Here is a 17,663-nt window from a genome sequence, read left to right as displayed (position 1 = left end):
GACAGGTAGAAGCCGCTCCAGGCCACTGCTGCTCCATACAGGGGGTTATCAGCCGTGTGGCGGCGGCGGAGAAGAGACAGGCGCGCAGGGGGCAGCCCCAAGAGGAGGCGACGCGGGGGCCTGAGACTGAATGACGTCACGGACCGCTGCCAGAGGCCGGGTGACTAAGGAGAGCGGCGGAGACGTGAGGAGACCGGTAATTGTACGTGTACCGTGTGTTCTAGGGGGCGGTAGGTGGGTGCTGTGTGATTCTGGGCCCTTAGCTATAGTATGGGGCCCTTGTCGCTCTTCAGAGCCACTTTTAATAACAGTTGTCCCTGCCTTTGAAGTATTACCCCCATTATTTAGTAATTAGGAAGCCACGCCCTCTTTCAGACCCCAGTTGCAGTTGCCATGGTAATAATGGGGGTCGACGTTCATCGGTTTCGCGTTCACAGCGAGCGCCGGCGGTTTAGACGCGGTTACGCCCGAGAGCCGATGCAGAAGTAAGTGAACCCCTGCGCTATCAGCTCGTGGGCGTGTCTTAACGTTTTCTGCCATCTGCTTGCTGTCAGTGAATGGAATCGTTCTTGCGTCTATTCCCCCGTCCTGCCCTAACGGTTCTCACAGCTGAAGCTTTGTCACAGTTGTGTCCAGTCGGGCTCCAGACCGATACATTGTAACAAACCATCAGAACCGGTCGCCCCCGATGTGATTACCTCACGGAGGGTGGTCTACACCGGACGCGATTGTAGCAAACCCTCTGCGGAAGTGTTAGGCCGCGGTTTGGAGCCTCGGGTTGTAAATGAGAATGTTTCCGTTCACTGACGGCTAGCGGAGATCTTGAAAACCACGAGGATTGAGAGTAGAAGACTGCAGAACGTTACAGGCGTGGCCTCGGACCCCGCAGCCACGTACAGGTGGACGGGGAGGACCCCTTTAGGCTTCGTTCACATCGCCTTTTCGGTGCGGCGTCGCCCATTGACCGTAAGGGGGTCCTGCTGGGTTTTGCGCCTTCTTTGCTCCGTGATGCTCTTGGGTCGTTGCCTAGCAACAGGTGCAGCAGTCAGCCGGTGACTACCCTCATCTCTGGAGATGATCAATCTCCTAGAGACAATATGGCCGCCCTGGTGCCAGGCACTGACCACCTACTTGGCTACCTGCACACACCATTTAAAGGTGAACGCCACCCAAAGACCCAGTACTCACGACCCGTCCCCCCCTCTGTTATGTCTGGAGCTGCACCCACCCTGGGTAAAATGGTGATATTTGGTGGTCCCCTAATCTGTGGCTCTCAGGCTACCTGAAAACTACAACTCCCAGCATGCCCTGACAGCTACAAGCTGGGAGTTGTAGCTTAGCAAGAGCTTGAGAGTCTAAGTTGTAAAGGGGGCAGCCCAACCATAGGCGTCGGGGGTAGGAGAGAGCGGACAGGTTGGATGTTAATCTGCTCGATCCTTGGTCACAGAGGGCCTGCTAGACTGTAACAGACCCGCAGCTGTGACGAGGACACACTGACCTCTGCATGGCTGTCTCCCACATATCTGCTGTGCAGGTGCAGCAGTGTGGAGTGTGCGCAGTGCTGGGCGGTCCCCTGTATGTAGGGGAAAGGTTCCGAGGAACGGAGACGCGGCGTCCTGCCATTCTTGTGGTGTCGCACATGTTTACAGTCCTTACACGTGTGACAAACCCTCAGCTGTGAGAAGTGTCAGGACATAGGAAAGGGTCACGTCGCTCATGTTTACAGTGATACTGTAGCAAGCCCTCAGCTGTAAGATGTCACTCGTTTAAACTGGTACACTGTAACACCCCCTCAGCTGTCAGAAGTTTCAGGGCAGGAAACAGGTTTATGCCAATCATGGGGCTACACTAATACAGTGTAACAAATGCTCAGCTGTGCGAAGTATCTGGTCAGGATACGGGGGAGGTTTGCACTGCTGCTGTGCTCGGCTCACTAGGTAATGTCTACACTGATACACTGGAACAAGCCCTCAGCTGTGAGATTTTTTGGGAAATGTACAACTTTTCAGGAACTGAATGTAAACTGAAGTGTTCCTATTCACTGGCTGCAAGCGGAGGTATTGAGATTGAGGATGAACACTGGTAAAACTCCTGATGCCGTGTTCAGCCCATCATCCCTGAGAGGAGGATAGACTGAGACGCTCTATTCCTTTAAGATGTCACTTCACAGTAGACGGCAGGGGGTGACTTCTCACCATCAGGCGGTATATATGAGCCGGGTACAGGGGGTGACGTCTCACCATCAGGCGGTATATATGAGCCGGGTACAGGGGGTGACTTCTCACCATCAGGCGGTATCTATGAGCCGGGTACAGGGGGTGACGTCTCACCATCAGGCGGTATCTATGAGCCCGGTACAGGGGGTGACGTCTCACCATCAGGCGGTATATATGAGCCGGGTACAAGGGGCGACTTCTCACCATCAGGCGGTATATATGAGCCGGGTACAAGGGGCGACGTCTCCCCATCAGGCGGTATATATGAGCCGGGTACAGGGGGTGACGTCTCACCATCAGGCGGTATCTATGAGCCGGGTACAGGGGGCGAGGTCTCACCATCAGGCGGTATATATGAGCCGGGTACAGGGGGTGACGTCTCACCATCAGGCGGTATATATGAGCCGGGTACAGGGGGTGACGTCTCACCATCAGGCGGTATCTATGAGCCCGGTACAGGGGGTGACGTCTCACCATCAGGCGGTATCTATGAGCCTGGTACAGGGGGTGACGTCTCACCATCAGGCGGTATCTGAGCGGGTACAGGGGTGACGTCTCACCATCAGGCGGTATATATGAGCCGGGTACAGGGGGTGACGTCTCACCATCAGGCGGTATATATGAGCCGGGTACAGGGGGTGACGTCTCTCCATCAGGCGGTATCTATGAGCCGGGTACAGGGGGTGACGTCTCACCATCAGGCGGTATCTGAGCGGGTACAGGGGTGACGTTTCACCATCAGGTGGTATCTATGAGCCCGGTACAGGGGGTGACGTCTCACCATCAGGCGGTATCTGAGCGGGTACAGGGGGTGACGTCTCACCATCAGGCGGTATCTGAGCGGGTACAGGGGGTGACGTCTCACCATCAGGTGGTATATATGAGCCCGGTACAGGGGGTGACCTCTCACCATCAGGCGGTATCTGAGCGGGTACAGGGGGTGACGTCTCACCATCAGGCGGTATCTATGAGCCGGGTACAGGGGGTGACGTCTCACCATCAGGCGGTATATATGAGCCCGGTACAGGGGGTGACGTCTCACCATCAGGCGGTATCTATGAGCCGGGTACAGGGGGTGACGTCTCACCATCAGGCGGTATCTATGAGCCGGGTACAGGGGGTGACGTCTCACCATCAGGCGGTATATATGAGCCCGGTACAGGGGGTGACGTCTCACCATCAGGCGGTATCTATGAGCCCGGTACAGGGGGTGACGTCTCACCATCAGGCGGTATCTGAGCGGGTACAGGGGTGACGTCTCACCATCAGGCGGTATCTGAGCGGGTACAGGGGGTGACGTCTCACCATCAGGTGGTATCTATGAGCCCGGTACAGGGGGTGACCTCTCACCATCAGGCGGTATCTGAGCGGGTACACGGCATCGACCTTCACTTACTGCCGACCTTGTATTGATATTACGCCGCCACGTGGTGCTGCAGATCTGGAGGAAATGCTGTGGAGAGAAAGTAGGGGAAAGGTCATGTCTGGAGGAGCATGACCGCATCCTAATGCCCTGGGGGAGGGGAGGGATCTCTTCCTGCTTCTATTAACCCCTTAACTGCCCTGCAGAGCATGACTCCTGCATCAGTATCTGCACGCCCTTACAGGACATGCTGGGACTTGTAGTCACAGGTTGCTGCGTTACAGTGTGTCAGCCTCTTGTCTGACTTATTTCTCCCTGTTGTTCTTGCAGGATTCAGAATGGCCTTCATCTTGAGAGAAAGTGCCCGGTGGATGCCCGCCACGTCCAGACTAGGTGAGGAGGTGCCACACATTACACCGCCCGCCATATTGCTGTTCCTCCTGTCATCAGGCAGATGAGCCGGGTGTACTGATTGTGTACGGGGTGTGCCCTGCTGCGCGACATCGTGGGGAGGTGTAGTGTTGATGCCTCCTCCTCTGTGCCGCACAGCAGAGTTCAGTGTGTTGTAGGAGGGGAGCTAAGCTGTTTTATGGTATTATAGAAAACTCTGGCAGCAGCTTTGGTTGTGTTTGGAGTATAACCCATATTGCCATCAGAAGTAAAGGAAACGTGAAGAACGAGTTCTACAAAAGGCAAAAATACAAAAATCTGCTGCCTGAGCCACCGTCCCCGGGTACACGGGACTGTGCCTGTTCTACAGGGATGAGTCATGTGACCCGTCTTGCCTTGGCTTATGGCTGTGGGGCTCAGGAAGGAGGTTGAGATGGTATTTGGGGTTGGCGTGTGTTCGGTGTCCTGTACCACACAGACATTCATGACTTTACTCTCTCTGTCCTGCAGCCATCAGATCGATCAGCTGCTCCTCTGCGCTCCAGTCTCCAGGTAATCCACCTGTGTCCGTTTGCGGAGATGTATGGGACTTGTAGTTCTGCAGGTGGTTGTTACACAGGCCCACCTGCAGTGTCTGCGGTTACTGAACTGTATATCATCTGTATGCCCAGTGCTGTACCTGCCCTTCTTTCCTCTTTCACGTTCCAGCCGTCCAGACTAAGACTAAGAAGACCCTCGCCAAGCCAGGCGTGAAGAACGTAGTGGTGGTGGATGGCGTCCGCACCCCATTCCTGCTCTCAGGAACCACGTAAGTCAGTAATGGGGGACAGACACCCGCCGGGTCACCCTCCTGAGCTGTGCAGATTGTGGAGTAACTCAGATTGCTCCTGTGTTATTAACCATTGCCTCTTCTGCCTGCAGATACGCGGATTTGATGCCGCATGACCTGGCCAGGACAGCGTTACAGTAAGTGCGCCCAGTAGGTAGCGCTCGCTGTGTCTCTCACAGCTGCGAAGCGCGTTGTGTACGGAGCAGAGAGGTGTGAGGTTCTGCAGCCTGAGTGTTAGTGTGACTGCAGCTCTGGATGTGACTAGTGACTTCCATGTTCTGTTCACATTTCTCATTGCTCAGGGGTCTGCTGAACCGGACGAACATCCCCCGCGAGCTGGTGGATTACATCGTGTACGGCACCGTCATCCAGGAGGTGAAGACCAGCAATGTGGCTCGGGAGGTGAGTGACAAGCACGGGGCGCTGCAGGCCCTGCTGTGCCGACACCCGGTGCTCACACTGACCCTCCTTGTGTCCTCCAGGCTGCACTCGGCGCTGGATTCTCAGATAGAACCCCGGCTCACACAGTCACCATGGCCTGCATCTCCTCCAACCAGGCCATGACTACAGGTATGGGACATGTCAGCTGCTGCAGAACCTCTTTTTGAGGATCAGATGGTTCCTGTATTGGCACTGTTCTCTAACGTTCCTGGTGTCTCTGCAGCTTTCGGTCTGATCGCCTCAGGTCAGTGTGACGTGGTGGTGGCCGGCGGCGTGGAGTTCATGTCCGATGTCCCCATTCGTCATAGCAGAAAGATGAGGAAGACTATGCTGAGCCTCAACAAGGCCAAGAGCCTCGGGCAGAGGCTGTCCGTCATATCCAGGATCCGGCCCGACTACTTTGCCCCAGAGGTAAGTGACCGAAGCCGAAGGGATTGACAATTTTGTAAAGCTCTCTGCTTCTCACTCTCTTGGTTCCTTTTACATCACTGAAGGTTTGCCACAGTCTCCATCTTCTGGTCGCCAGAGTGTTTATAGCTGGCGGTGCATGGTCACATGGTCTGCTGCAGCCAATAACTGGCTTCAGCAGTTCTGTGGCCTCAAGCAGCATGTCACTGCTGAAGCCAGTCTTTGGCTGCAGTGGAGCTTGTGACCACGCCCATGGACACACCATGCAGCGCTAGAGTGGCGGGGGCAGGTGAGTATGAGTCTGTAGACTAGGATCACACATGGCATTGTTCACCAGAGATTGGCGTAAAGGGTGCTTGCTGGGTATCTATGTTCGGCACTACTCATTGCAGGCAATATCTAAAGTGCCAGAGCAGCAGGCATGATTAATTCGCCCATCTTGCACTAAGTGACAGTATGTACTGTAACCCTTGCATGCTATTCATCTGGGAGGTCGGGTGAACAGAGCTTTAGGTTTCAAATGTCAATTGAAAACCCAGTAGATGACCTGTATAAGTATAGCGGGTACATGTCTGAGATATGGAACCTTTTCTCTCCCCAGCTCCCGGCAGTGGCTGAATTTTCTACCAGCGAGACGATGGGGCACTCCGCAGACAGACTAGCAGCCACCTTCGCCGTGTCTCGCGTGGAACAAGATGAATACGCCCTGCGCTCTCACACCCTGGCCAAGAAGGCACAAGATGCCGGGCACCTGTCAGATGTCCTCTCGTATAAAGTGCCAGGTAACAGTGCAGTAAAGCTGTGGCCCTGCACGTCAGACCGGCCGACCATGGGGACCTCTAGGCTTCCACCCCAAGTGGTGGTTCTCCGCCACCTTCACCACTTACCCACCACTTACAGGGCTCCAGATGGCAACCAATTGCAAAATGGCGACAAGACTTTGTAGTCTTGTCGCCATTTGCGCCTAGACCCTCCACTGCTCTGCCGCTTTAAGAAGAAAGTTCTTGCATCCAACAGAGAGACAGCAATCCAATAACAGAGCTCCGCACAGTACAGGGCTCTGTTATTAGTGAGGAGGCTGCTGATTGGTCAGTATCGGCGTGCTGCCGTACCATTGGCTGCTCCTCTCACCCTTCTCGAGCGCTGAAAACGGGGAGTGCGCTCACTGCCGACTGCTCCATAGACAAGGGGCAGCTAAAGTAGACGAGTTTTTCAGTCATGCGACGCACGGAGGTGAGCGTTCTGCGTACACTGCGCCGTGTGCTGAGGGTGCCCTGTGCCCCCCCCCCCCCATGTAAGGGGTAAGTGGTGGAGAAGAGAGGGCAATGGTGTGGACAGCTGCAGTGCGCTCAGCCAGTAACGCTGGGCTTTGTCTCCTCACACTAGCAGATGAAACGGATTCCATAGCTGGTTTACGTAATTCTGTCCCAGGGCCCGGGGCACTCTGTCTGTGTGACGGCACGACCAATCATCGTGATGTAGTGCAGGGTTTCAAGTCGTGACAGTGAATGGGGTCGCATTGCAACCCTACAGTTGTGAGAATTATTGGGGCTGTCATGACAATGTGCAGGTCCCAAAATCACCCCCCTCACTAGTGGCAATGCTGCATTGCTACACTGTGATCTCTGGCCATGTGATGTTTGTCACAGCCAAAGGCCCCTTGCAGACGAGCGTTCCTCCCGCAACGTAGCTCCCGGGGGTCACATAGCATTATATTGATTTATGATGCTATGTAACCCTTACAGTTCTGGAATGTATTGGATAACACTGACATAATGCCGTCCGTGTTATCCAATACATTCCAGAACTGTAAGGCTGGGTTCACACTTGAGCGTTTTACAGCGCGTTCAAACGCGCTGTAAAACGCTCAACACATGAAAACCAATGCTTCCCTATGGCCCTGGTTCTCACTTGAGCGTTTTACAGCGCGTTTGAACGCGCTGAAAAACGCCCTACACTCAAACAAGTACTTGAGCTTCTTTGGGGCGTTTTGACGCGCGTTTGTGGCCATAGGACACTGCAGTCAATCACTCAAACGCGCGTTTACTATTGCTAAAAACGCGCGACAAAAACGTTAAACGCGCATATCAAATACGCTCAGGTCTGAACCCAGCCTAAGGGTTACATAACACCATAAATCAATATAATGCTATGCGACCCCTGGCAGGGCTGGGAGGTCAGGCCGGGTGCTGCGTTGCGGACTCGCTGTGGGAGTAACGCTAGTCTGCAAGTCACCATGTAGCCCCAGGCTTATCTAACCTGTGGTTATGTAACAACCACTTTACACCCTCTTCTTCTTCTTCTTCTTTTTTTTGCTGCACTTGGTCCATCCTTTCTGTATGCACAGTACGGCTGATGTGCAGGAGAGGTCCACCGGCCAGGCTTCAGGTGGAGTCTCGACAGAACAGCAGGGTTAGGGCATGCAGCATCGCAGACATGGTCGCAATTAGGGAACAAAGTTTTATGCGAATCGCCGTCGGATGTTTCATCCGAAGTAGATTCGCTCATCCCTAGTCGCAATAACGACTGTACAAGCGTCGTGGACGCCTGTACAGACAGTTTTTCTCCCTAAAAAAAAGTCTAATGTGTATGAATACGCACAATAATTTAACTGCCATTCATGGAACAGGGGAGCACGCGTCACTGCCGACGGCTCATGAAGTGCCAGAGACAGCATGGCGGGAACGGAGCCTCCAGGTGATGTCACACCAGAAGTGCCAGCGTGCCCGGCAGGCTTCTATCTGCTGCTGGGAGCTCAATGGGGAGGTTTATGAATGGAAAAACTAACAGCCAAGAGGCTAAAGAAAACCCCATTTCTGACCCTTATGTTACAACAAAAATTTGGCGACAAATTTTTTTATTTGGTGACAAAATTTTTAAGATTAGGAGCCAATGGCTCCTTGATGGGGGGTTTTTTTTTTTTGGTCTGGAGCACTGACTTGGCATCTTTTACCCCAGTTTTCTGGAATAGAAGGGGACTGAAATCTACTCCAGCAAGGGGCTTTTGTAGATTTCAGTCTAGGCACACAGACCGACGGAGGTCGCCCCTAATTTCTGACTAGGCTTACGCCGCCGGTCTGTGATAAATCAGGGGCACATTAGACGCTGATCCTAATAAAGCCCTGTACTAACCGTTGCGCCACTATCTGCGCCTGAAATACGCCTAATTTAGATGTATTTCAGTATAATAAATGACCCCCATAGTTTATGAAGTTTTCCCCCAAAAATTTTTCTTAATTTTTTTTTACACAAAAAACAGCAGTTCTGTCATTATCCATGCGGGATTAATTTCATTGCGTGATAATTGTGTAGTGCGAGTGGTTAAGGACGCAGCAATACTATGTATGAGGAGAGGATTTTATTTTTGCTGTTATTTTTACCATTTTTGCAATTTTTTTATTTGATAAAACTTTATTATATTTTTTTTAACCATTTACTAGTCCTACATTGGGACTTTAACAGTCGACCTTCTGGTCCCTTCTATAACACTGCTTCTGCAGTACAGTGTGTTATACGGTCAGTGCTATATTGACAGTCACCTTCAGGGTGCGCCAGAGAGGCATACACTGCAGCCAGGCCTGGGGCCTTCATTCGGCACCCCACCATCTCATTCGCGGGGTGCCGATGGGTGGCGGGGGAACTCCCTTCTTCAGCACCACTTAAACAGCCTGATTCAGCGCTACGGCCAGTCCGGCCTCAGATCGTGGCGCGGCTTACGCAGATTTCTCCCACACCCGTGACCTTTCCTGACTCCCGGAGCATGGCATGAGGCCTGCACCGTGCATCGAAGCCTGATTAATGGTAGGACGCCGGGTGTTTTTTGGCGGTTCTGCATGACCACATGCCCAACATGCGGCACATTCTCAGCATTTTTTCCAAGTCACCTTGCTCTCCCCCCGGCCAGGCCGCACACATGGGGAGACTGGGCATGAATCCAGTAGGCACTGTACCCGTCATCGGCAGCTCGTGTGCCAGGAAACTTTATGGGGAAATTAAAGAGGAAGCGTCCCACAGGAGTGATGCCTGAACCTGTTGCTGTTTCTTCCTCCTCACACATCCCCTTTAATGACTGCTGATGGCGGCATGTCATTCCCCGCCACGGCTGCAGGGTCTGATATCTGTGGCAGTGACGGGAGGATTTAGTGTCCTCTATCGTTTTGGGAGACTCCCTGCAATATAGTAAAACCTCCTGTGTAATATTCGCCCCTGTGCCAGGCCTGTTATATCTGCCTCATCTGGATAGTCCACAGAAGCCGACTCAGCAGCTCCTCTCATTCCAGGTAAAGACACCATAGATAAAGACAATGGCATCCGCCCGTCCTCCATGGATCAGATGGCGAAGCTGAAGCCGGCGTTCGTCAAACCTTTTGGCACAGTCACCGCCGCCAACTCCTCGTTTTTGGTAAGCACCGTGTAATGTCACCGCTCCAGGTGTGAGAAGAGGGATTCCCTGCAGCAGTGCAGATGTGATGTGTGCTTTACCCTCTCTGCTCAGACTGACGGAGCCTCGGCAGTGCTAATCATGTCCGAGGAGAAGGCCCTGGCCCTGGGCTACAAGCCTAAAGCCTACCTGCGGTAAGTGCCCCTAGAATACACAGTCGGGGAGAAGAGAAGCCACCGAAAACCAGCGACTAATACAATGTGTCCTCTTCACAGGGACTTTGTGTATGTGTCACAGGACCCAAAGGATCAGCTCCTGCTGGGGTGAGTACCTCTGAATTTACAGGCTCAGAGCTAATGGCAGATCTAGTACAAGAGACTGTTATACACTGCTCATACTGTAAGAAGAAGGGGTATTACACCCACGTAACTGCCAGCCTCATGATAGAACCATAATGAGCTAAGGTCACTGTGTACATACATTACTTATCCTGTACTGATCCTGAGTTACATCCTGTATTATACTCCAGAGCTGCACTCACTATTCTGCTGGTGCAGTCACTGTGTACATACATTACATTACTGATCCTGAGTTACATCCCGTATTATACTACAGATCCCTTCCCCCTCCTCCTAGTAACATGCTATTAAAGGGGTACTCCAGGATCTTTATATTGATAAAGCATATTCTTAGGCCATCAATATCAAATCAGCGGGGGTCCGCCACTCTGCACCCCCAACTGTTCTGCTATAGCTCCGGAGGTGGAAGTGGGCACCAGCAGTACACAGCTCTGTCAGTTGTGTAGTGGATGGAGCTCCAGCGGGAACAGCGCTGCAGTATCCATCTTTGTCCACTACACAGTGGATGGCGCTGTGGAGTTCTGCTTCTAGAGCAGTTTGAGAACTGATCAGCAGGCGTCTTCCTCCCACGTAGCTGATAATGACGTATTGTAAGGATAAACATCCTGGACGTCCCCTTTATTTCATGACTAGATGATGGTATTTCCTGTGTTATAGCGACCTCTACAGGTGAGCTGTGATATTGCACCTGCTGTAGTATGTAGTGTTGGGTATCACTGGAACCTGCTGTCTAATGACGATTGCCCCTCTTATATTTCAGCCCGACCTACGCTACACCCAAGGTGCTGGAGAAGGCTGGCCTCACCCTGGCTGACATTGACGTCTTTGAGTTCCATGAAGCCTTTGCTGTAAGATACCACTCAGCTGTGTATATAGACTGGTGGCTGCGAGGTGAAGGAGCATGACTAAGTGGTCACCTATATGTTGTAACCTCAGACCAATCACATGCTGCGGTGTAACGTAGTCGGCGATCGGGACCGATCCAGCACAGATTCAGAGGGAATAATTGCTGATGCACACTAAGGGACTTCATTACTGGACCACTCGTGGGTTAATATCAAACTATTCGCCTACCCTCAGGCTGAATGCACACGATCAGGATTGTGGGCGGAAAATCCACACCGTAGGTCATGTACATTGTATTCTATCAGAATTTGAAATTCTCAATGCACACGATGTGGATTTTAAAATCTGCAGCATGTCCATTTATTTTATTTTTTCCTGACCGGATTTTCTTCATTCACTTAGTAAAAGCCGCATGCAAATCCGCATTAATTGATGCGGATTGACCGCACAGATTTGCCTGCGAACACTTGCGGATTCTCCGCACACGAATCCTGAACGTGTGCATGTACCCTTAGTGTACGCCATGTATTCCCATTCAGTTTGACCACGGAATTTGAAGTGGCTTTGCCTGGGAACGCTGCGCTCCCGGGACCCAGACAGATTTCCTGCACAGTCCTTGGTGGTGATAGGCCAGAGCCTTTATGAGGCTATTACACCTATCACAGGTATATTCCAATGTAGGCCTGCAGGTGGCAGTACTGCATTGGAATATACTGCATTTCCTATTCTTTTATGTATTAAATTCCATTAGTGTGTGGGGAAAGTAATTTAATGATTGCATGTTCAAGCCCCCTTAAATAAAAGTTTAAAATAAAAAAAATATAGCAATAATAATAATTAAGCTTTTTTTTTTTATTGCTTCACCTCCCCAAAAATGTTTATAAAAATTGATAGAAAAGTCATATACACTTAGGGAACGCTGTAAAAACAAAACCCATTAAACTATGGCACAGTCCCATTTTTTTTTCTTCCAGCTTCCTACTACATCTTATGCAAAATTAGAGGGTGCCATTAGAAAGTACAACTTGTTCTGTAAAAAAAAAAAACTCGTACGTCGATGTATGGCTCTGGGAAGGCAGGGAGTAAAAAATGGAGAATCGCCATGTGCAGCATTATGTGGCTGCAATTGTTTGGAGTGGGCTGCTGCGGTGAGCCTGCTCCATACACAGCGTGTGCCGGCTGTATCATACAGCAGGCACCTGGCCGCAAGGATGGAATGGCGATCGCGGCGAACCTTGTGGTTTAACCCCCGAGAGGCCGCATCACGACATCTGTGAGGTAAGGCAGGGGGATGCGGTCTTCCAATCGGAGGCCCCCACATTGAAATAGAGGGGCTCTGATCGGTTACCATGACAACCTGGGTGCTGCTGGAGGTTCCCAGGCCTACCATGGTAAGCTTCCTGCTAAGCTGCGCATGAGGCAGAGCTCAGCAAGGAGCACGTCAAAATCCTATTCACCCTAATAGATCTATTAGGGTGAAAAAAAACACAAGGAATCATAAGATCCCAGGTTCTAGGCCCTAAGAGGGCTAATAGTTATTAAATAAAAAAAAAAAAACATAATATAAGTTTAAATCACCCCCCCCCTTATTTTACATATAAAAATATGTAAACAACAAAAATAAACATGTTGTGTATCACCACGTCCGAAAATGTCTGAGCTATTAAAATATTAATGTTCCAGTGCGGTGAAGTGAGTGCCATAATGGAAAAAACTTGAAAAGCATACAATTTTTTTTGTCACCTTGTCCAAACCCCTCCCCCCCCGAATTTTTTTTATCAGAAAGTCGTGCATATGACTAAAATGGTAACAATAGAAACTACAGTTCGTTTTCCAAAAAACAAGCGCAGAAATATAAAAAAGTTATGACTCCAGAAAAACTTGATGCAAAGAAAATATTTATTTTTTTCCCCTAAGGTTTTTATAGTTTTTTTTTTTTTTAAAGTAATAAAACAAAAAAAAAACTATATAAGTTTGTTATCGCTGGAATCGTATTGAGGACGTTCTGTCGTTTTTAGCGCACAGTGATGTCAAACCCACAAAAACCTTAACAGAATTGCAGGTTTTTTTTTTTTTTCCAATTTTTCCCCACAATTTTTTATTTTTTTTGTTGACCAATAGAATACATGGTACCAATAAAAAATGCATCTTGTCCCTCAAAAAATAAGCCCTCCTATGGCTATGTGAACGGAAAAATTAAAAAGTTCTGGTTATTGGAACATGGGGAGGGAAAATCGAAAATGCAAAAATTTTAAATGGGCCCGCTCTTTAAGGGGTTAAAGGGCTAACAGGAAGCAATGGAGAGATGGCTGTCCATCATCAGCGAGGGCAGCCCGACCGTTACAGGTTACTGCACTGATACATTGTAGCAAACGATCCGGACAGTAGAGAGATTAGTGCGGACGGTGTGTTTACCTCACCTGTGTTCTCTGTTGGAGCATGCTGGGAGTTGTAGTTTGGCAGGAGAAGCACAGGCTACACCCATACGTAATACATGGAGTAGACCCCACCTAGTGATTTCCATAGGAAGCAGCGTTCTGTGTAGGTAAATCGGGGGAGGGGGCGGTCGGGTCAGGGGCTGCTCTTCATTTGCTTAGGATAACGTGATGCAAAACTCTTCCAGTAGAGAAGGTTTTAAAGGGACGGGACGTTGGTGACAGGAGCTGATGTGGACGTGATGAGGTGTTCTATTGTGGGGGCGATGTCTATAGCCCCCTGACAGATTAATAAGTCTGTGTCCTCTCCTCTACAGGGCCAGATCCTCGCCAATCTGAAAGCAATGGAGTCCGACTGGTTCGCGCAGAACTACATGGGACGAAAGACAAAGGTGACCGAGCCCAATGTATTAAAGGGGTGCTCCCTATGGGGGGGTCTGACCTCCGGGATCACGAGAACGGGGCCCTTTGGAGCGGAGGTTGGGCATTCGCTGGCGTCTAGACACATCCATGGTGCCCCCTTCTATGTGATCCCCGGGAGCAGAACGCCTGATTATCGGACTTCTCCGGTGTGGCACTAATGCTGATATGCCTTCTCTCGTCAGGTTGGCGCTCCCGCCCTGGACAAGTTTAACTCTTGGGGCGGCTCGCTGTCATTGGGGCACCCATTTGGAGCCACAGGCTGCCGCCTGGTTATGGCTGCCACCCACCGGCTGAAGAAGGAAGGAGGACAGTATGGACTGGTGGCGGCGTGTGCAGCGGGAGGACAGGTGAGGACATGGCTGCACATACAGGAGACCCCAGAGGGTCACTTTAACCCCCTCCTGCCCTGCACTGTAGAATCATGCCGTGGTAGGAAGGTAGTTCCTGAGAGCGGACGTTCTAAGGTGCCATACACTTCCTGCCGGGAGTTTTTATCCCTTCAAGGTGACCATGATAGCCAGGGACCCATCAGTGGCCCCCAGGCCTGCCAGGTACGGATGCCTTTGTCAGGGTGTAATAGGCGCTCTGGCAGTTGTACTGCAGCTGACATAATACATGGCATATACCGGCAATCAGCGGAGCGCCACTTCAAGGGGCTTGTTAGCAAGAATAAAATTTGAATTGTATTTTTTGCTTTTGCTTTCAAACACCTTTTTTATATTACCTTAAAAAAAAAATCTAATGGGCATCGCCATGTCCATAAAATGGTAAGTCGTGCATACCCCAAGCCGACACATGTACTATAACCTGTCCTGGCTATATATATATATAGAAGATGAAAAAGGGCAGCACTCCACTGGATAAAAATAAAACAAACTTTATTTACCCATAAGGCTGTAGCGACGTTTCGGCTCTTACACAGGAGCCATAAGGCTGTAGCGACGTGTAAGAGCCGAAACGTCGCTACAGCCTTATGGGTAAATAAAGTTTTTTTTTTTTTTTTTTATCCAGTGGAGTGCTGCCCTTTTTCATCTTCCATATTTCGTTGGATTGGCTTTTATCCACACTGGGCCTGTGCACCCTTTTTTCTAATTTTCATTGTGACGGTGCTGCCATCCCCTTTTTTTCTTCTTTATATGTATATATATATTCCTGGAGTACAATGTAGGATAAGGTCATCAGTATCGGAGCTGTGGGTGTGTCCCCCCTGCTGCGGCCCCCCTCTCAGCGCTGTGAATGGTATTGGAACCCAGGTCCGTTTACTTGAGCTGCGCCTAGCACTGCGGCCCTCCATCTGTTGTGAAACTATAACTCCCAGCATGCATACTTGCTCTACTCTTCTCAGGACTGTCATAATAATAAATGGTGCATGCTGGGAATTGTAGTTTCACAACAGCTAGAGCGCCGCAGGTTGCCCACTCCTGATGAACCTGACGTCGCCTAGCCTGGGAAGAGGTCAGCGTAAGAATTAACGTTAAAGGGGTTTCCAGGATCGGCATGTCGCTGCCATCACTGTCCGATTAGTAGGGGTCGGAGTATCTGCCCCCCGCCCATCACCAGCTGTGGTGGTTATACAAGCAGTGTGGGGTCTTTCCTGCTGTCTACTTAACAGCCTTGGTGCACAATATTGCAGCTGAAGCGCTTATTCACACAACTGTATCCTTTTTTTATTTTTTATTGTGGATCGCAAAGCACAGATACCAGCCCTGTGCGTCCCGCATTTTGCGGATTGTGAACATCCTTCCCCATGATAGCAATGCCTATTCTTGTCCGTAATTGCCGTCCTGTAGACTTGTTAGGCCCCTGGCCGCCATAAGCCTTCTGCAGTCATGTTGTGGGGCTCCTGACGCCCCTTCCTCTGTATAACCACTTGGGATCCGGGGTCTGCAGCCCCCCCCAGGTTTAGACGGCTGGGGTCAGATTTATCTGTGAACCTCGTCATTAGGGTGGGGTGTGGGCTACGTAATACAGCCGTCACCCGCTCAGCTCCTGCGGCATCTGTGACAGCAGCCAAAGTGTATGTTGCCGGGTGGGAAAGGGTTAATGCTGCAAACCTGGGGAAACGTCTTGAAGGTGGGTCGACGTTTTCTCTCAGTTGTGTCTTGCACAATATGTAAGGAAGAAGACCCTGGGGGTAGGTAAGTCTCGTGTGTCACACATATTTGCATTGTGATGAGGATGTGCCTTGTGTATACAGCCTGATATGACCTGGGCGCGGATCTGTCCCCTGAGCGCCGCCTCCATCTCTGCTGTAATTATGGGGGTGGTGGTGGTTATGACTGGACCTCCAGTGGTCTGCTCCAGTATATAGTGGCGCTCCCTCCACCCTGTCTACTATCCATATACTTATTTCCTCCAGATAGTGACATCATCTGTCCTCAAGCCTTCATGCAACCCCTGTGTTCTAGGTATCGCTTATACAGACCTCCTCAATATACCGCCCGTGCTGATCAGGGGGAACCCACTTATCGATTTTGGACAGTCAGTTGTCGGCATCCTTAAAGGGGTTGTCTAGTTTAGAAAACCTATTTTATTTATTTTTTTACACCCTATAGTGTGACCTGTGTTCAGGATCTTTTATTTCTTGGCCAGATTGGAGAGCGGCGATTAAAGAGCTTCCCGAGTCCTGTCCGTTAGGAGTTTCACACTAGCGTTCCGGCAGGATCCGGCATTGCCGCAAACTGCGTGATTGCCGTCCGGCTCCATAAACTATAATAGGGGCCGGCGGAGATCCGGCCGCAACCTGTCAAATATGCTGAGGCTTTGTAGGCCGCCATGCGATCGATCTGCAGAATGCGTACTAGTTTCCTCACACCGGGGCGGACGCTTTGTCAGCACTATTGAGCCATCCTTCCACCAAGTAGGGACTTATCATGAGACTTGTGTTTTTGTGTTTGCACACTATTCCTTAGTTTTTATTCTGTTTTTCCTATTTCAGGGCCATGGGATGATCGTCGAGGCTTATCCCCAGTAACGCGACCCTCGGTAACGGTCTCATCGGAAACGCCAGAGCTATGCACTATTAACAATGAATGTCTCCTGCCCATTTTGCAGCACTGTAAATAATTTCTTAGTTGCCTTGTATGCAGATGTGGTAACAAGCGAGTGATTTGTGCTGTGCACACGGCTCCCCCCTCTGCCTCTTTTGTTACTTACTGCACTTGGGGTTCCGCAGGGGCCCATGGCGGTTCCCTGCTTTCTTAGTGAGGACACGGCACTTATGGGTGTGCAGACCATGAACTAGCTGAGGCTTTCAGGGGTTGTCAAAAGAAAATCTGAAAAAAACACTTCAGTGACTGAGAGGTAAAGTCTGAGAGAGTTTAGTGAAGCCAAATTTTACAAGAATTAATAAAAAAAAAGTAAAATAAAATGTAAAAATAAAATCGCCTTATTACTTTTGCATCAATGTTCCCGGATCATCGACTTCACTGTATTGGACACATGTATATTTAGAAATGGAGGGTATTGCAGTGGTTGATGTATGCCCTACACCGCTCACTATGCATTATATGCTCTGCAGAGTGCCAGGAGGTAGAGAACGGTGAATTGTAAAGGCAGCTTCGGATGTGACC

The 17,663-nt window shown here is 50.5% G+C and overlaps 1 protein-coding gene across 4 annotated transcripts; it reads left to right on the top strand.

The window, feature by feature from the left end:
- The first annotated feature begins 104 nt into the window (after positions 1-104).
- HADHB (hydroxyacyl-CoA dehydrogenase trifunctional multienzyme complex subunit beta) lies at positions 105-17,469 on the top strand. 4 transcript variants are annotated; one of them, XM_040427070.1, is made up of 16 exons: positions 105-196; positions 3,910-3,972; positions 4,480-4,521; positions 4,678-4,777; positions 4,891-4,935; positions 5,101-5,200; positions 5,281-5,368; positions 5,463-5,650; positions 6,249-6,429; positions 9,928-10,049; positions 10,143-10,222; positions 10,304-10,351; positions 11,148-11,235; positions 13,986-14,060; positions 14,274-14,438; positions 17,030-17,065. In XM_040427070.1, exons 2-16 carry the CDS (start codon positions 3,918-3,920, stop codon positions 17,063-17,065), a joined length of 1,413 nt encoding a protein of 470 aa, XP_040283004.1. In that variant the 5' UTR covers positions 105-196; positions 3,910-3,917. The 4 variants fall into 4 exon arrangements, with proteins under 4 accessions (XP_040283004.1, XP_040283003.1, XP_040283005.1 ...); XM_040427069.1 differs by having other exon boundaries at positions 116-230; positions 17,030-17,469; XM_040427071.1 differs by having other exon boundaries at positions 163-202.
- The last annotated feature ends 194 nt before the right edge of the window (positions 17,470-17,663 follow it).

Source organism: Bufo bufo, chromosome 4, assembly GCF_905171765.1.
Source record: "Bufo bufo chromosome 4, aBufBuf1.1, whole genome shotgun sequence".
Taxonomy (NCBI): Eukaryota; Metazoa; Chordata; class Amphibia; order Anura; family Bufonidae; genus Bufo; species Bufo bufo.
Note: the sequence above shows the minus strand (reverse complement) of the source record. Positions and strands in the feature narration are given on the sequence as shown.

Coding starts and splice junctions, on each gene's coding strand:
- HADHB (XM_040427069.1), top strand. CDS start 131: ATGACGTCACGGACCGCTGCCAGAGGCCGGGTGACTAAGGAGAGCGGC. Junction 4,936..5,100: donor CTGGCCAGGACAGCGTTACA/GTAAGTGCGCCC, acceptor CTCATTGCTCAG/GGGTCTGCTGAACCGGACGA. Junction 10,352..11,147: donor AAGGATCAGCTCCTGCTGGG/GTGAGTACCTCT, acceptor CTTATATTTCAG/CCCGACCTACGCTACACCCA.